Source organism: Antedon mediterranea, chromosome 6 (assembly GCF_964355755.1).
Source record: "Antedon mediterranea chromosome 6, ecAntMedi1.1, whole genome shotgun sequence".
Lineage (NCBI taxonomy): Eukaryota > Metazoa > Echinodermata > Crinoidea > Comatulida > Antedonidae > Antedon > Antedon mediterranea.
This window is the reverse complement of record NC_092675.1, coordinates 11375832-11401946: the sequence shown is the minus strand read 5'-3', so window position 1 is coordinate 11401946 and position 26115 is coordinate 11375832. Positions and strand designations below refer to the sequence as shown.

Sequence of the window (26115 nt, the reverse complement as noted above, 5' to 3'; positions counted from 1 at the left end):
TGTTTGTTTTCAATTCAACTTTTATTTCAGACAATGAATTGTCCATATGGTACAATACAAAAAAAAAGTTGACATGTTGTTAACAGGAATGTACAATAATAATTGTGAAAAGGCACAAGGTGATAGAAGGACGGCAGTCTGACAAAATGTATGTTGAATATTTAAAAAATATACAACTGTAGGCCTATTGGGAAATTTCTAATTAATCTTTGTGAAATCATCAACGTTGTGCTTACCTTTGTCGCCTGTAATTAGCTTCATATCACCAGACCTAATGGCAGCACTGATCTTAACATCGAACGATTGTCCGTTCCATTTCTTACCCCCTTTACTCAACACCGCCATCGGATCAATGTTATAAAGAATTTCTGTTCGCCCTGAGGCACTTCCACTCCTTCATGAAAAATATCAAAAATAATAAATCATTATTAAATCAACCGGTGCCTGCTGCTGGAGCTATTTACTAAAATTGTGAATTAATATTTTCACCGACACATTAAATAGGTTTATTAGGAGAACTGGTATGGAAGATCTAAATAAGTACACAGAAGCTTATTTTATCTTGACGGTAAAGTGCTCTTCCCTCTGCATTTATTAAAGTAAGTACGCCGACAATATAGTTTTGGTTGCTGCAATGCACCAAGTATGAATGGTCTAGAACATTGTAAATGTGTGTGTCAAAAGTAGGCCTATATGCTTATAGGCCTAATCGTGATATTTTATATATAATACTAATGAGAAGAAGTCTGTATGTAATTTAATGTAATTTATCCCCAATTAGTAAGAAGACATATGGGTAACCTAAAACAAATTTCAATATCTGGGTCATATAATACCAAACGATCTAATCTAAACGATGATTTAGATGTCAAAATACACTAATAACTAACTAATGCATACATGGAAATGGACTCTATTTTCTTTTATCAGAGTTTTTCTCTGTGGATACATTAATGTAATTCGTGTATGTGCTATATAACTATGCGAGGAATTTATTACGCCAGCCTAGATATTTTAGGTTGAGTGCACACATTACAAGAATTCATAAGAAAATCGGTATTTGAGTTTTATACAAAGAATTAAGTTAAGAGTTAACGACTATTTTCTAGTTAAATCAAAGTTAAGTTAACTATTGTTTAGTTGTGGATTAACTTTTGTTAATGATAATAATTAAAGTGAATTTAGGCCTAATGAATACACGAAAATTTAAAAATGTAGCGAATGTAGCCTATTCGTGTACGGGGCGCCGTATGGGACATTGCTAATTTTGTCGAAATATTACAATTTTGTCTACACATAATTAATTTTGTCAATACAAAATTTATTTTGTCAACACAAAATTCATTTTGTATTGACAAAATTCATTTTGTGTTGACAAAATTTATTTTGTGTGGACAAAATTTATTCTGTGTAGACAAAATTCATTCTGTGTAGACAAAATTCATTCTGTGTAGACAAAATTCATTCTGTGTAGACAAAATTCATTTTGTTGCAACAAAATTCATTTTGTCGCGACAAAATGAATTTTGTTAGCTGAGCCTACTCAAGCGTGGCACAAAACGTTTTAACATTTAAATTAGAAGGCGGGGTTGTTATTGTAAACTCGAAGATTGACAGTTATAGGCCTACGATCAAAAACATAACTTTGATAGCCACTTATTATTACTTGCAAGTATACCTGCCCAAGGACGGGTTTCAAAATGTTATATAAAACATTCCCAGTACAATTCTGATCACTTTGATACCGATCATTACCCACATAACTCTAGTATCTTCGTAATACTCACCCACCCCTACACTTCCTAACACCAGGGAGTTGTAATTACAACTCCATGCACTCGGGTGATTTTTTGAAGTACAGTATATTGTTTAAAACCTTCCCAGGGTTAGGTTTGTTGATACGTATTACACGTGCACCATTTGTGTGGACGCGTGTATTAGCATTATTTTGTAAAACCCAGCAAACGCAAACTTACCTTCTACAAATTCTATCTCGATTTATTTATGTGGTCTGTATTAAATTTAAAATATGTTTTGTTACAAATATGTAAATTTTGTATCTGTATATGTTTATATGATTCTATATTTAAATTAACTGTTTTTAGTTTTTCTATCTAGTTAGGTTTTATATTTACTTTTGTTTTTAGTCGCGTGAAAGCGTCGGTCCGATATCACTTTGCGTTTTATCGCGTTTTCTGTACTCTTTGAACTGCACGCGACTTACAGTGGCTGTTGGCCTTGTTTGCTATAGGCCTATGCTTTTGAAAGAAAAATGGTAAAGCACTTTCTTTACCTCGACTCACGAATCAAACGATTTAAATTGAAAACAGAGTCCGATGCTGTTGTTTGAATATAATAATGTTAAAAATGCTAGATATAAATGTTATGTTTCTATGCTTATTTTACAACTTCATGGTTGATTTTATTTATTATACATAGCTAATTGCAAATAATTGTTTATAGGTTTATACATTGTTCTTTGTACTTTTGATGTACGTATTCAGTCTTTGGCTGGCTTGATAAGATTGATGTTAAATAAAAATGCATTTTCCACTAATAAAATATGGAGTTGTATCGAGAGAGTATCGTAATTTCGGGCAGAATGGTTTTCGGTCTGGAAAGGTCATTATTACAATGTCTGGGGTGTTGATATTTATACATCGAATGTTCGAATCGAATCGAATAGCCCCATTATTGAAGCTTTACCTGAAGAGGTCCTAGACAACTTGCGTAATCTTGGAGAAGCCCAGACCCTCAGTCAAACCAGAATGGTTTTCGGTCTGGAAAGGTCATTATTACACTGTCTGGGGTGTTGATATTTATACATCGAATGTTTTATGGGCAATCAGTCCTGTAACCTAGCCAACGTAGGCTACCTGCCCAGGTAAAAATTCCAGTTGAGAACAGTTGGAAATTTCAACTGGTCCAACTGGTCTTCAACTGGTCTAACTGGTTTCCAACTGGTTCAACTGGTTTTAACAACTGGTCAACTGGTTTTTCAACTGGTCTAACTGGTTTTTCCAACTGGTCAACTGGTTTTTCCAACTGGTCAACTAGTTTTTCAACTGGTCAACTGGTTTTTCAACTGGTCAACTGGTTTTTCAAACTGGTCAACTGGTTTTTCAACTGGTCAACTGGTTTTTCAAACTGGTCAACTGGTTTTTCAAACTGGTCAACTGGTTTTTCAACAGGTCAACTGGTTTTTCCAACTGGCCAACTGGTATTCCCAAAGCTCAACTGAGTTCAACTAGTCAACTGGTCCAATGGGTTTTTCAACCGGGCAAGGTTGTTTCAATTGGTTTTGCAACTAGTTTTTTTCCTAACAACCAAGGGAATTCGGAGAAGAGCGAAAGCGGATGGCTGGGTGTACGTCGTGGGAGTACGGGAGAGGACCCAGGGGAGAGGTGGGGGGGGGGGTGTTCTGGGTTGAGGTGACGGGAATAGAAGCATGGTCCGTAATTACCATTCAAAATATAATTAATATTATTATTTGTAATCCTATATTATTGCAACAAACAATTATTTAAATTAAATCAAATAAAATCGAGTAAAGAATAAGAAATACTGCACAACTTTTTGAAAATAATGGAGCATGCGTCGTATAGGCCGGCAGACCGTAAACAACCAATCAGAAAACTGCAAGCCAACAGCCAAAAACCAAAGATCGTATAGCGCCACGTAGTGGCGCAAGATATGGAACTGACGCTCAAAAAATGATAATTCCATGGGCAGCCATTCCGGCAAGCGGATTACCCAGTAGGCAATGCGGCACGCCACCAAATCAATGAAAACAAATAGGATTTACATCTACGCGATAAACAGTACGACTTTATTTTATCTTTCGCGTCAAAATGAAAGAACATCTATATAAAATTCGATTATATAAATTTACTCCATTTGATATTACACTTACATATGCGTATATCACTGTCCAACCTCAAACGGCTACAGAATAAACACTGACTGTATGAAGGACGAATTTTGTAGGCAGTCGGTTGAGGCATAGTTATAAATAGTGTCGCGGGGCGCAGCGCGATGCTACGCACTTCACGCCCAAGGTCGGCCGCGTTTGGCCTAGGCTGGGATGATGGCTTAGTTTATGTGCGAGAGAAGCATTTTTTTGGAGATGAATTGTAATAATTGCCAAATATATTGTCCAAAACTGTCTTTTTAATTTAAAAAAAAAAAAAAAATTAATGGGCAGGGGGATGTTCTTTCCCCTGTTCGGACCCTCTCTTTCTATTTTGTGTGCTTCAGGCCTACAAAGTTATTTCATTGCAAGGGGAATTTTACTACGATCTGCCACAACTGTAGTATACTGTACAAACATTACTAGATACAAAAACAATTGTTACATTTTTTTAATTTCAAAAAAGTAAAAGTATTAAATATTAATTTTAAAAATTCATAATCATAATTTGTTCTTTTCAACCCACTTTTATTAGCTCAACTTTCAATATTACAGACAGGATTAAAATGCAATAAAAATACTGAAAAATCTCACTTTATACAATATTAATAAATAATGATGGAATAATTAAATACACTCAATAAATAAATTACGAATGTATGGTTTTAGCCTTCTTAAATACAAGGAAAATTCTATTATTTTGATTTCTTGTATTACAAAAGAAGCCAATAGGCCTAAACAACAGTACTGATAATAACTGAATTCTGGTTATTTCCTTTCACTTAAAAGTATGAGGTGTGTGAAAATAGTGATTTTATTTGTAATCCCATAGGATACTGCTCCTTTTCAAGAATCAAAAATATAAACTATTATTACTATTGAAATATAATTGTCCATCAGTTCTGGCCTTTGTATTTAATTCTTGTGTAAAATACCACTTTGCACTCAATCATCTATCTTCTCAATTTTACAGTATGATGACAGACTTATATCTTTCTGAAATAGGGAAAAATATATCATTAAATTATTAGGTCACTTTTCGAACTGTTACATAATCATTTGATTACTTATTATAGTATTTTAAAATACTATACATTTTTAAATTCAAAACAAAAGTCAATATACTATTTATTAATAATTGTAAGTATTCAAAAATGTTTACATTAATTAACTAAATAAATATGAGGATCAAATTTATAATTTAAATTTATTAAATAAAAAAAACAAACAATTCATTCATTCATAATAACATTTATTTCTTATCATTTCAAAGTAAACAAAATAACAATTTAAATATAAATAATTAAGAGGCAACACCCAGAAAGTAATAACATTTGGAGGTTTCCCTCCAAAAAAACTTGTGACGGGTAGCCAGTTAAGAAATTGTAATCATATTGGAGTTTAAACAAACAGAAACAAAACAAGACAAACAAACATGTAAAGCAAGACAACGACAAATTAACAACAATAACAACATCCTCACGATTTTTGATTTCATTACATTTAATTATTTCTGTTAATGTTATTATTAATAAAACGCTATATTGTCTTGTACATTTTTATTAAAAATTCCTAATTCCCGAACAGCTTCAGTTTTTTTCTTAATCTTCCATCCATCCAAGCCTTGTTTGATCCATCTATCATCAAGACGCCAATCAATATCATTCATCCTCCCAGACTTTTTTTTATTAATCATACTAACTAAACTAGGCCTAGTATTCGGCATTAAATATGCCCAGGCCTACTACTACTAGTACTAGGCCCTAGATCGGATTGCGCAGAGAAACGCCTGCCTGAACTAAATTTAAACAACAATTTAATAATTTTGTTAATGTTTACTAACAAAAAAATATATATTCTAAAAACTTACCACTACAATTTACCCAATACAACACGAGAAAACTTCCCGAACAAACAATAACACGTCACACGTGGATGTGGTTCAATGGTTTATTATACACTTCCGGGGTATGTGATCGCGTAACTTGCTTGCCGGAATGGCTGCCCATGGAATTTCACTCATGCGCAGTGTATAAGAGATAGGAGTTCCCTATCTTGCGCCACTTCGTGGCGCTATAGTATCTTTGCCAAAAACGGCTCCCTTTGTTTTTGTGCCAGTGTAGCTCGGCGGCAAAATCGGCGATCACGCAGTACAGAGATGCCAGGTCTAGAATGGGTATTATTGGCTAATCGCATCAAATTAAGGATGAGGCACAAATCTTGCTGTTTTATAAAAGGTAGGCCTGACATATATGTCTATTATTATCTCTTATTACTATAGGCATAGGCCTACAAACTATGATCAAAGATCGACAACAAAATGGAGGCCTCGCCGCTCGCTGCATGCTGGCTAGTAAGCTAGGCGCTTCAGCCTTGGCTTGCCCCACCTTGCTAGCTGATTGATTACATGGCTGTGTACGACCGCAAATTGTCTTATTGGCCTCTACATAGTACTAGCCTATAGTAGGCTAGAAACAAAGCCCAACAATACTATATTATTAACCTATTATTAGCCTACATGTCATTACCACACAAACGAGATTTATTTCCATTCATTCATGATCACTTTTGTTATTTTGGCCTAGGGGGGCCTAGGCCTACTAGGCTAGGCCTCTAAAGTCTAGCCCTAGGCCTCTAAAGTCTAGCCCTAGGCCTCTAAAGTCTAGCCCTAGGCCTCTAGTAGTTGTAGGCCCAAACTAGCTACAGTAGTACTACTGTTCTGCATGTTGTATTATCACTACTCTAGCTAGTGTCGTGATGACATGCATGGCTGCTATTTTAACATATCCTAAGCCTAGGCTAGCCTACTAATCTAATAATAAAGCAAACTAATCCATGCTGTTTTAGTCTGTCTCCGTTTCCTTAAACTAAATATCCTATATTTCTTAATTTTCCTTCAATTTTTTTCATACACAATTGCAGGTGATTTCCAGTTTACTTGAATACAACCAACAAGGCTATAAACCAACCAAAAAAGTACAGCAGTACAATTTGAAGGGTAAATATATTTATGTATACTTTCTTTCTTGGAATGATCCAAAAAAATAGTTATTTATATGGCTTTTGGCCCAAATAATATACAATGTAAAAATTCAATCAATAACATTAGAGTGCGTTTAAGAATTCTGTTCTACGTTAAAATGAAAAAAATATATATATTTTCCAAGCTTAGTAATGAGATAGTAGACATAAGATAAATATATTTTAATTTAGAGGGGTTATTTGTATAAAATGAAAATATATTTAGTTCTAATATCTGAATAAAAGGGACAAACTAAAGTGAAATGATACTCATCTTCAATAGAGAGAAATGGCGAACCGACGTCTAAAATCCGAGTGGGTATAAAATCATAACAAACCGTTGAGGGAGACACATTTCCTATGTTTATACACGTGAATCATGGCGTTGTCTAACCAATGTTGTTGCTGTAACGCTCATAATTCTTGTTGTATTTGTGTATTTACACAATAAAACAATATAATATGTATAAAAGTCATCCATCATTCACAATCATATTCCTAAAAATATCTCATATCTGTAGGTCTACATTAGACTTGGCCTATAGTATTATAGTAGAATGGTGTTATCAAGCATCATTACTGGCGGTAGCCCCCCTGCAGGAAGCATCACTAGCCACATAACAAAATGGCAGTTGTCAAGCTGAAACTAATGCTAGTCCTACATCTACTAGAGAGGCTCTATTTAGTCTTACTACCTAGCTAGGAGACGCCTAGCAGCACCCTAGCTAAAGTAGTAGTAGTGAGTACAGTACGCAATAACGAATTTCCAATATTATTATTATTATAATAACCGATAATCCGTGCTAGGCTCGAGGTACTACAGCATACATGCCAACTATCTAGGGCCTAGAGCTGGGTACAGTATATAACAAAAACGCGTCTTAATTCAATCCAAATTAAAATAAAATATGTTAAGATTTGCCCATATAACATTAAAATTGATAAGGGTGTTGCAAAAAAAAAAAGATACTGCTATTATGTGTGTTTTAAACGTTCTTTTCTACTAGGTATCCCAATGAAGCGGATTTTCGTTACCGCGATTTTAACACGTTCGTGAAATTTCAAAAAGTGACGTGTCTTTGAAGTTAAAAATATACTATTTCTGATATACACATGTGAATAAATAAATATGTCTGGAAAGATCTTGTTTAAGGGATTATTTTCATATATTTTTAATCTATGTTTATTAAATATTTTAATAGAAAACGCGAGTTAAAAATGAGGTACAAAAGCCGGCGAGCCGAAATCCGCGCGCTAAAAATAACTTTGGAAAACACCTACCCATTTTCAAAACACGATCGCACGAGGTCCATAATAGGTGGTGGAGTAATTTTTGTTGCATGTTATCAGGCTTTAAATACTCTTTATTTTGATATGTAAATCGGTTATTATTATTATGTACATCCGCCTCAAATGTCAATTTTAACGATAAAAATTGAATTTTTTAGTCTTTCTCATTATCAAAATCTGGCTAATTTAGTATTGAATTGAAGCTAATTTATATTTCTGTTTGATAAACCACATCGTTTTATTTGACTTTGCGTGGACCTCGTGCGAAGAGGCCAACAAGACCAACCACTGAAAAAAATAATCCCTACCATAAATATCAGTGTTTACCATTTTCCTTACGGGGGGGATTCAGTTCTCCGCTTATTACTAAATTATCGTCGCCCACACAATGTGCATGGTATGCATGTATTAGCGCGTTAATTAATGATTGGATAACCCCTGCAGTGGACTGTTCCATTTTCTGAACTAGTCTTCGCCGCACACGAGGCATGTCGAAAAATGTCGCCTCTCATGGAATATTTGTTTCGAAACGTCAATTTTACCGATTTATTAAATTATTTAATAAGTGGAATATTTATAAATCTACTATATAAAGCAAGTACGTTAGGAAGAAATGTACCGAAGAAATTTAAGAAGCTTTGATTTTGCTATGCAGCGGCCGTAAGCCATTCTATGTAGGCGGCCGAAACGCGCTTTGGCCTGTGTTGCCGTTGTATGTCTACGCTGTTTCTAGGCCTAAATTGTATTCCGTATATTTCAATTCAAAGTGCAACTTTCGGTTAGAATAATCGAAAGGGAAATAAAATTAAACATGCTACAATTATACCATTGAGGTAATTACTTTGTTAAATAAAAAATTTCTTCCCGATATTTCTTAGGCAGAATTTAGCGTCAGGCTTTTATTTAGACCTTGCTAGCTAGGGGCCTATCGTATTCTTGTAGTAGGCGCGGCCGAGTCTACGTTCGGCCCGGCGCTCCAAATGGAATCGAACACATAATAAGCACGGGCTTAATTCTTATTTTTGGCGGTTCGAAAATCAATTTAAATAATATATGATTATAAATATAAATTTAAATACTAGAATTATTTAAAAAATGTATACTTACGAAAAATAACAAGAAACAATACCCACACAGTTTTTTAACGCAATATTTTTTTTTTTCACATTTTAACATTTTTTAACAATATTTTATGTTGTATTTCAGAATTACCTACCTGTCAATATAAATAACCTTACTAAAATACATATTACATTTTATGCAATGCAAAAAAAAAGAAGTTAATTCACACATTGGTTCAAAAGTTATGAATCATTTAAAGACAGGAACTTTTTGGGCATTTTTGAGACATTTGGGAAAATCACGCGTAAAAAGCCCTCGGACGAATTTTGTAGGGCGATATCTAAAAAAAAAAATGTCGAGGACACCCAAAAAAAATTTTTTCTTGTACAACTCTGTTGTATCTATGGGTTTGGAAAAAATAAGAACTTTAAAATTATTAGTATAAAAGTTATAACCCTTCAAAAATGGGTTCAAATATAATTAGAAAAAGTGCCATTTTTCAAGCAAAAATCACTGTTTTTTGGGCACTTTAACGGACCATAACTTTTGAATGGATAATCCGATTTCAATCATTTAAATTGCAAAAGTTTATGTTCAGTAAGTTCCTTCTGATTAACTGAAAGAAAAAGTACCATCATTAATTTGAATTTTTACATTGGGATACCTATTTCTACCTTCCTTTTTAACTCAACCCATCGGAATTTCCCATACAAAAACATGTGGCGAAATGGTTTGTTTACAATCTATACCCACTCGGTGAAATTTGAGTGACGTCATCGCGGTTCGCCATTTCTCTCTATTGCTTGTAGAGAACATAATTTGGATAATCATTAATTAATAAATTGATTAATATATGATTCCATCTTCCTTTTTCAGTAAAACAGTATATAAATTGATACTTGAGATTTGAATTTGATTTATTCCTTGTACTACCAGTATATTGTTTATTTAATCAATTTGTTTTGGTTTTTCTCTTTCAGGACTAATTTTGTCAACATGACTAAATAAAGAAGGTGGCCATAACTTCATAAATATATTACTGAATAAATGCTAGATCTCCATTTTCATGGACCTGTAAAAAGGAAACGGCAGGGATATGCTGACATTTGTGTAGATGTAGGGGTTATGCAGGTCGTTAAGACCTTTGTGGGGTAATTAACTACAGTACTGCAGAATTGAAAGTAACTACTGTAATTGTAAATATTAAAGTTAATAAAATAAACAGTTAAACAATAAGTTCTGTAGTTTGTGTAATTTGTTTTTGAACTGAAATTTAGCAGTTGGAAAAATTCTCAACTGGGAAAAATGTACAACTGGGAAAATTTACAACTGGGATTGATCAGACCAGTTGGAAAATTCACAACTGGGATTATCAGACCAGTTGAGAAATTTACAACTGGTAAAATTTACAACTGGGATTATCAGACCAGTTGGAAAATTCACAACTGGGAAATTCACAACTGGTAATTGTCTCAATTCACAACAGGGAAAATTCCCAACTGGGAAATTTCCCAACTGGTCTTCAACTGGAATTTTTACCTGGGTGGCCTACTTACTACTGTAGGTTAGAGGTTATTAGGTTTCGCAGGGTGGATGACTGTTATAATAAAACTAACGTGAGCAATTTTTTGTAGTCAGTTCTGTAAATGTTTTTCAGCATCATTATTTCTGCAATGATTATTATTATCTTAAAGATATATTGTCCCCTGAAAAAAATGTTTTTTTTAATCTTTTTGTTGAATATGTTATTTTAATGTCACATAATAGTTATTCACTTTCACAAAAAATTGGGTCTGAAAAAAAATTATTTACCTCAAAAAACTGTAATTTAAAGCAAAAAATGGTCAAATTGTCTGGAAGCCAATGAGTTTTTGGGTAATTTAACTGTTTATTTTGTCTTTTTATAGGTGAAATAATTTTTTTCCCCGTTCTTCAATTCATTTCATTTCAAAAGACATTTATTTTCCTCCATAGCAATACAATACAAAATAATAAACAGAAATGGTAAGGTATATTAAAAATGAAAAAGATGATTGTTGGATATAGAAACTGCATAATGGCCTATTCAAAGTCCGATTTTAAAAATCTTTATTTTTCATGATTTTGGGAGACAATACATCTTTAATTTTAAAATAAAGTATATACATTTTATAAGATTAATAAATAATATTTTAAACGACAAAATATTAAATAGCCCCATTACTACAATTTTACTTAAGTAATAAGCAGGGCTCTAATGAAAACCATTTTCCGATTTTTTAATATAGAATACATTATAATAATAATTATTACTGACGACGTAGATATTAAATTGTCAAAGTATGAATACTGATCATATCTGATATTTTCAGGGGTCCCTGATATTATAAAATAGATTAATATGATAGCAATAGAGACGGAGGCATGCTCAGCCATAATAACTGAACCAATAACAAATGTCAAAGATTCGCGCGCTGTCAGCTTCACCCTGTCTTGCCCTTTTCACGTTTAAACTCCGCCTTCTAATTTAAATGTTAAAACCGAGCCTACTCAATCGTGGGACAAAATGTTTTAAAAAACGTTTTGTCCCACGCTTGAGTAGGCTCGGCTAACAAAATTCATTTTGTCGCGACAAAATGAATTTTGTTGCAACAAAATTCATTTTGTCTACACAGAATGAATTTTGTCTACACAGAATAAATGTTGTCTACACAGAATACATTTTGTCGCCACAAAATGAATTTTGTCGTTACAGAATGAATTTTGTCTATTAACACAGAATTAATTTTGTCCACACAGAATTAATTTTGTCTACACAAAATGAATTTTGTCGTTACAGAATGAATTTTGTCGCCACAAAATGAATTTTGTCGTTACAGAATGAATTTTGTCTACACAGAATAAATTTTGTCTACACAGAATGAATTTTGTTTACACAGAATTAATTTTGTCGAGACAAAATGAATTTTGTCCACACAGAATAAATTTTGTCAACAAAATATTAGCAATGTCCCAAACGGCGCCCCGTATTCGTGAACCTCAGCAAAACAGTGACTCACTTAATCGTATTCCATTGATTCACACCGTCAAGAGTTTTTGTTCCGTTAGTATTCCAGCCAGCAATGCCTTCAATGATTGTCGGGAACCAATCACTTACATGGATTAGTTCATTGTTTACTGTTCCTTTGATGTCATCATCGAGGAGTGGACTATGGACGAATCCAATAGCACGAATACCGCCCTCAAAGTATGACCCCTTCTCGCCTCGAAGCGGCCAGTTATATCCACCTGCACCTGTATCACCACCATTATCTACAAACGTTTAAACGTTTACATTTTAAATTGACTTATAATAATTAGGGTACAAAATAATATATTACAAAATACATTATGAAGGATTTCATTATTATTTGTGGACGCTATCATCATCACCATCATCCTCTCGACTTGACATGATGCCTTTCATTATTTCTTTGCCATTTTCAATACATACCACTTGAAAAGATGATAACAGTATTGTCGTACATATCAGAGTTAGATTTAAGTGCTTCAATAATATTTCCTACAGCTTCGTCCATACACGTCACCATACCGGCGTATGCTAAACGATCATTGTCATTTATTGTTGATGTGTAAGGGTCAGTATAATTTGAAGGGGCACTTAATGGTGTATGAGGTGCCTGGAACGGGATGTATAGAAACATTGGCTACAGAAAAAAAAACAATTGATTATATATTTTTATTTTTATCATAATAACATTATTCTAAATGTGATTCATATTGAGCTTTATAAGGCTTACATGTTACCGCACTGACTAGAAACAAAGGATTGCCAATAATGAAAGTCCTCTCCAGAGAGGTTGAAACCCATTTCACACAAGATGCTCTACACAACCAATGTCTTGAAAAAAAGTCGTAAGAACTTATGCTGACATTTATAAGGATGATTACCAAGCTACACCACCAATCAACTGTACATCTTCACTCCAAAAGCGTGACCTACCTCACCTGGGTCATGCTCTGATATGATATCGACTGCTTCCTCGGCATATAGTATAGTAGAATAGACTCCATCATAGTTCCACTCAACCGATGCGTTACGTCTGAAGTCATAGCCACTTGATTTATCATGTGAGTAGTAATCTTCAGATCCAGTTAGATAACCTAACGTCAAGGAAAAAGAAAAGCAGAATGAATGCGGTAAACAGGTTTCTAAACTATGATACTAGTAGCTAGATCAACTTTCGTATGCACTTTGAGGTCCAGATAATTTGACTTTAGAAATTGGTTTAGGGTTTTTTGGTTACACATTTGTGGCGAAAGTTCAAAAGGTCCTCAAATCTCGAAAAACCACTAGTCACACAACGAGGTGGTCTCAAATTGTATTGAAGGTATACATATTTATCTTCAGTCTAATGGCACATTTTAGTCAACAATGACCGGGAATGCCATTTCTGACCTTTGACCCACAGCCCAGGGCATGTATGTATCTCCGTAACTACTGGTCGTAGACGCTTGAATTTGGTCTTAAATTGTTTGAAATGTAAATTTTGTTATTTATTACACATTTTTAAAAAGGTCAAATGGTCAGGGTCAATAGTTATATGAACAAACACAAATAGGTACTACTCTCGGCAACCACATGTCGCAGCAAGTCAATTTTGGTCTCAAAACGTTCAGAAGACATGCATTCGTATTCAGTCTAATGGGAAAGTTTATTCAAAAAGTCAATGTAATTTCTGGCCTCTGACCCACATACTAGGGTACGGTATCTTCATATCTCTGTAAGTACTGGTCGTAGAAACTTAAATTTCTCAAATTGTTCGAAAGATACATATTTACATTGGTTCTAATAGAAAATGTGGTTAAAACATGACCAGAAATACTATAACATGTTTGAAACAAAAACATATCTCTATACAACTTATCCTTATGAAGTAATGTTATGCAATAACTATTGCTTTAAATGGTTTCATGATAGGAATTAAAACAAATCCTTTACTGTTTGTAATTGTACTTTTGCTAGAAAATATTGTTGACACCGAGGACGATCCAACATTTTGATAGAAACGTCGAGCCACAACAGTTCTTTTCAGAATGCTAAAAGTAACTGCGTATTTATCCGACTAAACGCCCTCTGGGCATTTATAGAAGGGTTTTTAGGGGAGGTTAATCCGGGGAGAGTTTATTTTTTGGGTGTAATATGGTAATCAAATATACTATCTGGATATAAATAAATACAACACAATTAATATCAACAAGTGATAACATTGAATCAAAATGCTCGGTAAATTGTAGAATATGGCAGTCAATGAAATGTGGATTAAGGAATAGAAGGATATGCATCAGTTTGAGATCAACCATGACTATAACCGACAGAACGTGGACCGCCAACAATGTTACAAAATAAACACAGTTTAATTAACCGTCGTTAACAACGAAACGGTCGCGTGCCTAATGTATGGGTATTGACAAACTGCAAGCCATGGATTCATTGGATCATAGAGATATTATAGTGATCACTATAATATCTCTATGATTGGATTCATTGGAGTCAACGGCCCACGTGACCATGTTAATTGCAATTCAAGCGAGTCAATACGAAGTGTAACTGCACTATTGTACCAAAAGTGCGAGGCACCATAAAACATATTAAATAATTTAAATATAAATTAGTATGTTCATACCAAACATTAGAGAGGATTAATTAAAAAATAAAATCATTATTTTATGTTATGTTGTTCTAAACATACCCTACTACTACTGTACTACTAAAATAAAGTCAAGCCTGCCTGCTGCTCCCTTCTTGTTGGTCAGTCTCGCTTGTTTGTAGTTATTTTTTCCAAAATGTCCCCCGCCGGCCCGCGATTTTTTTTTTTCGTACATAAGTTGGGGGACCCCTCATGAAACGTCACAAAATAAACATGAATAATTCATCAGTTAAATTTTCTTGTTCCGTGTGCACCCAAGCGTATAGCAACAAGAAGTGATTTAACACAAGTGCGGTACGATTCTAGGCCTATCTCGGCCGCTGTTGTTGCGGCGTGCGATTTCATAGAAGAATAGCGGCGTTTTGTGTGGATTGTCGAAATAATCAGCCTTTAGTTTATGGCGTTTTTAATATAATTTATTACTAAAGAATTACGTGTTAAAATTATAGTTTCTATTAATACTATTAGGCCTAATTATTAGTCTCTAAACCCATGTCTATTCTAGTAGTAGCTGTGTGTGACGTGTGTGTGTTAGATATGACCAAAGATAGTGTAACTATCTTTGGTCAAACCTATGACACAATCCGAGTAATAAGACAGCAAAATTAAACAATAAACATTACACAAAAATACATTTTTTATTCTCATGGGTCAAATCTTCCCATCTCATGTGTTCATATACGCGCATTTTTAAAGTTCCTTTGAGTACATGCATATTGTTTGATATAAAATAGCAGAATTAAAAAAATACAGTACACAAATTATACACATTCTTTATTCTTGTGGGTCTAAGCTTTCTTTGGGCTATGTCCAATGAATTACTACTTAGTTTAATGTCTTGCCTAGCTGTCGATTAGCCTCGACTCGACACATTTTGTGTGAAGAAGAGTGCGCGAAGGCAATCGCGTGAATTGACTTAGAATCCTATTCCTAGGCCTACTGTAGAAAGTATCGTATCGCAGTTGTGTATCACTTCTTGTTGCTATACGCTTGGGTGCACACGGAACAACAAATTTAACTGATGAATTATTCATGTTTATTTTGTGACGTTTCATGAGGGGTCCCCAACTTATGTACGAAAAAAAAAATCGCCGCCGGCCCACCACACAGCCCAGGCCTAGTAATTTTAATATAATATAGGGCTTCCTATACTAGATGATATTTTGTTTAAAAAAATACATTTCACAAGACTTAGATTTAAAATATCCGTAATCCACTGTATTCGTCCATTGTTGACAGCGTTGATAAAGAAGCTACTGCCAGGCCTAGACTGTACTTAGCATACAGCGAATAGCCGTCTCTACTCCGGCGGGCGGGCTACCGTGCTATAGGGTCTAGGCTAGCTAGCTAGGCTTCTTAGACGGTGACCAGGCACCATCTAAAACTAACTGTAAACATCGAAGTTGCATCTGGATATTCTCACAACTGTTAACATAATTACATTAACGGTAGGTGATTCATAAATGTTTATGAATTGTCATGGAGTAAAGAATATTCTTTACTCCATGGAATTGTACACAAAATATTAACGAAGGCTTATTATTATTCGAAGGCTTGCACTTGTTGGTATTTTTTCCGTTGAATTACCGTCGTGGATTGCATGCATTGCGTGGATTGCGTGCATTATGCCTGCATTGCGTGCCTCGTTGACTCGCACTTTGGCAACACTCCTAATGTATTGTTTACTGCATATATGCGCAACAAATTTCCACCTTGTAAGCTACGCTTTCGCTGACATTCATGAGGCCCTCAGCACTTTAAAAAACGGGTTTCGAATTTCGATGTGTAATGCATTCAGCAAAGACGGTGCTTTATATAAAAAAACTGTCCCTGAAGGTTTATTTGTAGAATTAGACTTTTCGGGGGTTCTGGTAAAGGTGGCAGTTAACCAGAACCGGATTTTTTATGGTATGTAGGTTAAGAGTATATAGTATTTCGCGTGGGGTAAGTGGATGAGCATGTAAAATTAGTCGAAAAGCTTTATTTTGCCTTTTTTTATGATATTTATATTGGATTCAGATCCGGATCCCCACACTTTGCAGCAGAAATCAATGTGAGGGAAAAATATGGTATTGTAAAGGAGAAAAAAAGTCAACGCCCGGGGAATCGAAAATCAACACGCGTGTCGTTTACGTCACTTAATTAACTAAATATGTTACATATACAGTACTGTATATACAATATTTACACATAAGTTGGCTTAAATTTTACATAGGTTTATCCATCAGTATTTTTACATTCTTATTTTTTTTATGGACACACCCTCAGTACAAAGAATTTAAAATATATGTAAGGATGTGGACGACAACACAAAAGGAAAAACACGCCTTTTCTCACTTTTACCACGGTCCGGTGGTGTATTTGGTTTTAATTTGTTTTTAGCATAACAATAGAGATCAGTATGGTCCTGGAAACCACAAAATTAATACAATGAGAAACAAAAGTAAATAATATTCTAAAATACAAGCCAATTCTTAGTAACGACCTCAACTTAACAGGCGACTCTAATAAAAAGGATTCTCTCTGAGGACTGCGACTATTACATCAAACGGCACGTCTACCTAAACAGCCTCTGTATACTTTGTTAGAGTATACAAATACCTAATTAATTACCTACACAATTGCATCATAAGTGCCTGAATATTACTATTATATTACTAGAATAAATGCATGTTGGAATTTACTCACACTATTTGAATACTAAACTTAGTCTATTCATTGAATCAAGGAGTTATAATCTTAGGTTTGTGTAAAATATATAAACAATAACAAATCCATGGGCGCAGCCATTTTGTATGATAAATAGAGGGCGCACTACATGACGATCTATCACGAGCATGGTAGCCTCGTGTATACAAATTAATCAAGTGTGAACTGTAGGATGAACTATTTTATACAAACTGTTAACTAGAAACTATCTTCTATAAACTAAACGGATCAACTGCCGTTTTGGCTCCGGAGTTTTTTTTAGGGTTATTCCATTATTAAAGTGGGGGTGTGTGGTTATGAATATTGTGTGCAGGTACGTCAATAGAAATGACATTGAGAGCCCTCTTCTGTCAGTTGACTGGTTCCCGGTCTACCGCCTTGTAATTGACTTAAAGATCATGGAACATGGTATTTGATGTATAACGTTTTTTAGCTGATTTGGGTCTGAATAGGTTGATTTTATTAGTACGTTTTGATAAAATAAATTCTATAAGCGTAAATTATGAATTTTTTATGATTTACATACATCGGAGTAAATATCTCCGAAGTCGAATTTGGAAGCAGGAAATCCAAGGCGATAAATCGTGACGTCATAAGATGAACACACTGCACTGCCCTGGTCGCGACGCATCTCTCTTATTGTATACAAACTGTACTGTATCGGCAAGATGTCAACACGTATTGTGTACGATCTCGACAGTTCGGAGTCTGATTTTGAAGAGGAAACTATCCATTATGAATTCGAAATTGATGAAGATGAAGGAGACGTCGTTATGGATACGCAAGAAAGTGTTATTGAATGCAATTAATTCAACCGTAGGCCTATATGAGAGCCCGATCTCACCGATTCTGAAGGCGAGGCGGACCAACGCGAAGGCGGCGAAGAACGTCGTGGGGAAATTGACCAGACCAACAATACATGGTCCTAGGCCTAGGTTTACATTTTCAATTACGGACCCAAACTTTGGAATGGTTTAGTTACAGTCAGTTATACGAATGCATTATTATCGTGTTTTTAAACGCAATAAAAAAATTAGTAAAACTGAAGTTGTTGTGTCGATTAACTAAATAAACGGTAGGTAGTACTAGTACTTCTTTCTAGTATAGTAGAGTAGTAGGCCTAGGTGATTAATTCGGTTTTAAAATCAGCAACACAAAGGGCCTAGGCTAGTAGTACTGTGTTGAAAGCCCCAGCATAATAGTTCAGGTGGGGAGTTGTTCTGCCCTCATAAAAATAAAGCTTGTGCACAAGCTGACTGCAATAATTTGTAAGTTGCTTTGTAAGTTGCATTGACAGATTGCACTATATATATTCTCTATTGATTTGAACAAAAATTGAACCATTTGAAATTTGCTTTAGAAAAGTCAAATTATAAATTATATAATCTTATTGCACTTTTACAAATGATTTTGTTCTTACAGTACCGTATTATTATTTCGCAGGGTATGTGGATGACCTCATCTTGGAGGTAATGAGCATTGTTGAAGGGACAGCAGAAGATGTTGATGTTGTTGATGCGCCACCCCAACTCTGTTTAGGATTTGAACGCCCCGACAAAGAGGCCGCTATTGCCAACCACTTCACAAGATTTCCAAATGTGAACAACTAAGGCAAAAATTATGCAGTAAATAAATCAGCAGCCAAAAGGTCCACTGATCAACTTCAAATAAGAAGTATAATACATACTCCAAGAAATGAGATACATTCCATCATGCTTTTTATTATAAATCATTATTTCATTTTTTTAGTAAAAGATTAAAAGCCATTTGTTTATGTGGATACAGCTCCACAATCCAGAGCCAACAGTTTTATAAACAAAATAATCACTTGTGTGCATAATTTTTTAATAAATTGTGTCAGAGAAATGTATATTTTATTTCTATCAGATACAGTTTACAATACTTTCCTTTATGAAGTACAGTAAATAATTGTATGTGGTTAATTGTAATCTCAATACAAGTTGGTGCTAAATGTTTACTCAATCCAAAAATCCAGCAAACTGGAGATCATCTTCCATACCTGGTGGTGGGAAGTGGGCTCTTATGCAGGAAACGGCACATGATGGTAAGAATACCCTTAGGTTTCGGCCCAAAAACCCCCAACACCATCTGGCGAGTTGCCGGTACGCAATATGTCTCAGACGTTTATGTTTTGAGGCTTCAACAGGTGTGTCATACTGTTGGCGGTAATGCAGCCATGCAATTTCCAACACATGCAAATTCAAACAGGCAGCAGTGAATCCAGGATGTTCAGTGATGCATATGTAGGCTTCTCCGTATTGTAAATTGTCTGACCTTCCTCCAGCCTATGATTAATAAATAATAGGGCCTACTTCCTGGCAACATCGACATTCGCGATACGTGGGTAGCATCTGGCAATGGCCACAATCACACCTGTATTATAAAAACAAAAATATTTTGTGATAATAATATTGTAGCGCTACAATATTCTGAGATGTCACAATTTATAGGGCGCTATATTAAATATTTTTAAAGTTTTAGTGATTATTAATGATTAATTTAATGTATTGTGTGTGAAATAGGAAAATAAATCTGCATCTTGGCTAGCCTAGGGGTGGGCCTATCTATCTAGGCCTACCCTAGGAGGCCTATTTCAAACAACAAAGTGCAAATTTGTTAAATAAAATGGTCAGTCTAATACCGTAATGTACATTTTTGCTTTCTACGATTCAATTTAATCTTTATTTCGTTAAAAAAATTCAATCTAGGCCCTAGGCTTATAGACGATAGCCGACCGTCGCCGGTGAGAGGGCTAGGCCTAGCCGCATGAATTGGAGTAAAGTACAGTAGGGCCTAGCCTCTATCTAGGCCTAACTAAGCCACAATACACACTGGCATGACGGAAGAATATCGTAGTTATCTACTAGGGAATTGTTAATTATACAATAAAGTTATACATTAATTTTTAATAAAAGAGATAGTACTACTAACCAATTTAATAACTGGGTTTGAAGTTGAATATTCTCTGCTTGAATTGTAGGTAGGCCTAGCCTAGGTGACGGTCACCGTCGCCATCTTCTGATGATGAAGAATCATCAGAACTACAATCGGGCTCGTACATGTACGGCCGAATTAATTTCATCGACATTCCATTCAATATTTCGATTGTTAAACAAAATAGTTTCTCCTTCATTTTCCTCAGTTTCGCATTCCACTATCAATGTTTCCTCTTCTAATTCCTCTGACGAAGAACTGTCAAAATCATACGCGATACGTGTTGACATCCTAGTTTGTACAGTACACGAAAAAGTTTCTTCATCTTATGACGTCACTATCAGAGGTTACCGGAAAATGCCGAAAAAACCCGAATAGTCGTGAACTGAGAGCAGTTGCGCGAAATAGCAGAAAACACTTTAATTATGTCCTGAAAACTTTTAATTTATTGTCTGTTTAATATCCATCAAGGAGAACAACTATAATACTACTATTTTACATAAACATCAAATACCATGTTCCATGATCTTTAATCATGATCGAATTCCAATAACTTAAGAATATACAAAATGTTTACATAATTATATAACAATGTAGACCTATCTAATAATGTTTTTACTTTTTTGCAGATAAAGGAGGATCATCAATAAAATAAAATGATAAAAATTCCAGGCATTTAATATACGGTTTACTGATAAAATATAATGTACCAATGAAATAAACCTGGTGTTCTGAAACATATTTTAATAACTTTTGCCGGCCTAGCGCCTTTGTGTATCTAAATCTATCTAAATAATTAAGTTAGTACAGTATTAACAAATAAAGGGTTAGGGTTATGTATAATAAAATGATAGAAATGAGGCATTATCTAATAATGTTTTTATTTATTTTTTTTTCAGATTTTTATAGTTTTAAAATTCAAGTACCGTTTTTATAGCATTATGTATCCTGTAAATGCTAACCTAAATACGTTATCTGAATGTTTCTTTTTACGTTATAGAAATGTAATAAAATAACGGTTATTAGTGAACCTAAACATTAACCAAACACTAACGTTAGAAAACCACTATGTGATTGCTAGACTGCCACAATAGAACAATAGACCTAGGTATGTTAAACAAAGAAATCACGTCAAAGCAGGGTGGAGACGGAATTTTAAGACAAAGGCGTTCTATACAAATGCAAATCTGGTGGTGGAATACAACATGATCAATGCTGACAGAAATTCACGTAAACTCTGCAGTAAAAAAAATGTAGAAACATTATTTGCGTATTAAATCATATATAAATATTCTAATACATAGAATAGCAAAATTATCATAATACATAGGATAGCAAAAAATAAACCAAACATAACAACAACAAAATTAAATTGACAATGTATTTTTATTTAGAAATTCATTTCAATAATATAAATATTTTTTATTAAATTACATCATTATTTACTTACAATTAATTAATTACTTAACTTACATTACAGTAACTGAATAAATGGTACATAAAATTACTAAATAATTGCACATAAAATGCAGGTTATAATAAAGACATAATTATACATATAATGGTACAGGTTATAAATATTTAAATTACGCTTTTTAAATGTAATTATAATAATTAATGATGAGAACACTTACGGTTACGAGTAGACATGTACATTGGTACATTACAGTACGAGCAATCCTTGGCAGTTGGATAAAAACCCCTTCGTTGGAAAAAGTCCAGATAGTCATCAAATCCATTAAACAAATGTGGTCCTATCTTCGGTAGCATGGTCCTTGGTTTAAATCGCAGTAAAATCAAATCGAGAACGCAGTAAAATATCGGAGTTGTATAATATAGTTGAACATTTTTCGAAAAATGAGTGATTTGAAGACAACTGATCTTGGTTTATATACATGTGCCATATTTTAGGTTGTATACATAGCTCCATGTCGGCATGAGTGATATTGTTATATGCTTTATTATGTAATATTGTAAGCTTCAATGAGACACCTTTGTGCAGCGATAAAAAAAAAGTAAAACTATGCTACAGCGGTTTTTGTTTCTTAACCTGATTACATATATTTTATTAATATTTATTCTTCCCAACCATTTTTTTTTAAACTCAAAATTTGAAACACTACCGTTTAGCTTTTTCATTCAAATTGAAGATTGAATTTAATGAAATTGTATGTACTGTACTGTTTAACAAATCAACATAACGGTACAATAGGTTATGATTATTTCAAACCAAAATAGGTAGGTTTTAAGGACTGATTTATCTTTAAAAAACGCCTAGAAATAAAAGAGAGAGAGAGAGAGAATAGCAATTACATGTTGGAATAATACAGTAGTAACGGTACAATATATAATCATTTTGGTAAAGAAAATCAAATACTAGGTTTTTTAAGGTCTGATTAAACCCAAGTGTGACGTCGTCTGGAAGCAGGAATTTAATATTCATAATTAGGTGATCATTTAGAATAAAAATGATCACCTTGTTATTGTATCAAATCTTTATTGGTTATCCGCAACGAAGTTGCTGATAACCTCTTGTGATTGTACGAAATCATCATCAACATCAACTTTTTATTTCTCTTCTTTCTTTCTGTATGATTTTTGTGCAACGCTTTTCTCTGAAACTTGCAAACATAACATTTTGTGAACTATGTTAACATTTTTACATTTATGTAACGTCGTCAAGCGAAGCTTATATTAATTCATATAAAAATTAAGCCTATCGGATGTTGTGACGTTACCGTATGGCCAGTTGAAGTTAAAAAGTATTTTTTTCATCGCTTTCGTAAAAGTTATACAATTTTTAAATAGCGCGCACCGCCCTTCTACGTGCCAAATTTTCTTCCAATTGTTATATTTTATTACTCAATTCATTATCTTTCGATATTGTTATCTTCAAGTTTATTTTGACAACGTCATCATACCAAAAAATTAGAACATGATGTGGGTCCCGTAATTTCACCTATGCTACACTGTATATAGATATACACAGTACAGTATATACTGTACATATTGTATATGGCATATAATAGGCACAACTCAGCACTATAAGCGTATAATAGGATGGCATACATCAACATTTTCCGATTGTATGTTAACGTAGGTGCATGTTTAAAAAATATGAATGTCAATAAAATGATAAAAATGATCACCTATAATTCGTCAAAGTGACGAATTAAATTCTAGTTACAAGTTGTACTTGGATATCAAACTGTCTATTTGGTCGTCTTGAGCCTCAAGAGAATAGCAACTATGTATGAGCTGTAATAAACAGTAAGTACAGTATAGAAATCATATATCGACTAGCATTAAAATTACAAGTGGGAGTCTGTAGTACAGTGAACAATTTCATTTCAAAATTTTAGCAAAATTGCTAATCAAACTGATTTAGTCGAGAAACATAGTTTTGTATTGTATTTTTGCTACACAATTTTCGAAATGTGTAGCAATAAGGTTGTTTTGTATAGCTTTTTGCTATGCCACACTGGCGAAATTATTCCTTGTAGTAGATAAAAGAGACGATCAAAACAGGTTAAAAAAGAAAATCATAGTACGGACATTATTGTACAGTATATTAATTAAACAAGCTGAACATTTTATATAGTGATTTAATACGCAAATAATGTTTCTACATTTTTTTTACTGCAGAGTTTATGTGAATTTCTGTCAGCATTGATCATGTTGTATTCCACCACCAGATTTGCATTTGTATAGAACGCCTTTGTCTTAAAATTCCGTCTCCACCCTGCTTTGACGTGATTTCTTTGTTTAACATACCTACTGTAGGTCTATTGTTCTATTGTGGCAGTCCAGCAATCACATAGTGGTTTTCTAACGTTAGTGTTTGGTTAATGTTTAGGTTCACTAATAACCGTTATTTTATTACATTTCTATAACGTAAAAAGAAACATTCAGATAACGTATTTAGGTTAGCATTTACAGGATACATAACGCTATAAAAACGGTACTTGAATTTTAAAACTATAAAAATCTGAAAAAAAAATCAATAAAAACATTATTAGATAATGCCTCATTTCTATCATTTTATTATACATAACCCTAACCCTTTATTTGTTAATACTGTACTAACTTAATTATTTAGATAGATTTAGATACACAAAGGCGCTAGGCCGGCAAAAGTTATTAAAATATGTTTCAGAACACCAGGTTTATTTCATTGGTACATTATATTTTATCAGTAAACCGTATATTAAATGCCTGGAATTTTTATCATTTTATTTTATTGATGATCCTCCTTTATCTGCAAAAAAGTAAAAACATTATTAGATAGGTCTACATTGTTATATAATTATGTAAACATTTTGTATATTCTTAAGTTATTGGAATTCGATCATGATTAAGTCAATTACAAGGCGGTAGACCGGGAACCAGTCAACTGACAGAAGAGGGCTCTCAATGTCATTTCTATTGACGTACCTGCACACAATATTCATAACCACACACCCCCACTTTAATAATGGAATAACCCTAAAAAAAACTCCGGAGCCAAAACGGCAGTTGATCCAACTAAACATTACTAAATCTATCTAAACATATTTTGTTAATACAAAGAAGGTTTTTCACAAAAGTATATATTATAACATTATATGGCATAAAATCCTAGTTCAAAGATTGTAACACAATACTATTCAATAGGCTTCCTAACTGCACATTCCATGAGTCGAGGTTAACCCAAAACAAATGTCTAGGCCTATGAATGCAATCATCTTAAAATACAACATTAATGTTTCTTAAACATAACAGAATCTTATAAATGTATAACAAAGTAATATATGTATAAAGTAGAGTAATTACCTTATAATCAGATCTTTAATTAAGTAAGAGACAAAACTGTCTGTTTCCTTGACCGGTTCATGAATACAAAAGAAAGCAAATCATTTGAAAAAGACTGTTACAATTATAGGGGGCAGCAACACCTATAGGGGGCAGTATTTAATTATCACATGATTAGATTAATCCCCACACTCCCCTGTTTAAGCTGAGTTTGTCCTCAAACTTAATATTATGAAATAAAATGTAAGATTACACTAAATATGCAGAAACATTTTACATTTGGTACGCACACTTATCAAAATATCATTAATATTAACTAGATTATATATCTGCCTCATAATGGTATTTAGTGACATCCGCTCCCCAAAGGTATCTTGTAAGGTCCTAAGTATTAGCTCCGAGTCATCTGCTACCCGTGGACGATGCCTAATTTCTCTTCGTGCGGCGCCTTCTAGGTGAGAAACAACAAAATCAGCTGCATTCTGTCCTCGCAATTTTCTGACTTTTATAGCTGCCTTGATGTCTTCAACAAAGGACTCTACACATTCCCCTTCGGCTCCCACAAAGTGTCTCATCTTCTTCTCTGGGAGAACATATACTGTGTTTCCATTCCCATGGGCAGCACGCCTAGTTGCTTCTAGTTCGGCTCTTAGCTCATCAACCGTCCTCTGCACATCTCGCAACGAT

General features: G+C 33.9%; 1 protein-coding gene and 1 long non-coding RNA gene across 2 annotated transcripts in view; one reads left to right on the top strand and one right to left on the bottom strand.

The window, feature by feature from the left end:
* LOC140052632 (arylsulfatase I-like) overlaps positions 1–26115 on the bottom strand; it is a 48759-nt gene that overhangs the window by 860 nt on the left and 21784 nt on the right. Inside the window, exons 3-6 of the mRNA XM_072098298.1 lie at positions 13266–13426; positions 12756–12969; positions 12322–12574; positions 237–394 (exon numbers count right to left, since the gene is read on the bottom strand). Of these exons, the coding sequence (XP_071954399.1) occupies positions 237–394; positions 12322–12574; positions 12756–12969; positions 13266–13426 (786 nt within the window). The remainder of the gene's footprint in view (positions 1–236; positions 395–12321; positions 12575–12755; positions 12970–13265; positions 13427–26115) is intronic.
* Positions 6009–10519, top strand: LOC140052640 (uncharacterized). The gene is made up of 3 exons (XR_011845641.1): positions 6009–6147; positions 6833–6908; positions 10264–10519. It is a non-coding gene; the product is annotated as an uncharacterized lncRNA (long non-coding RNA).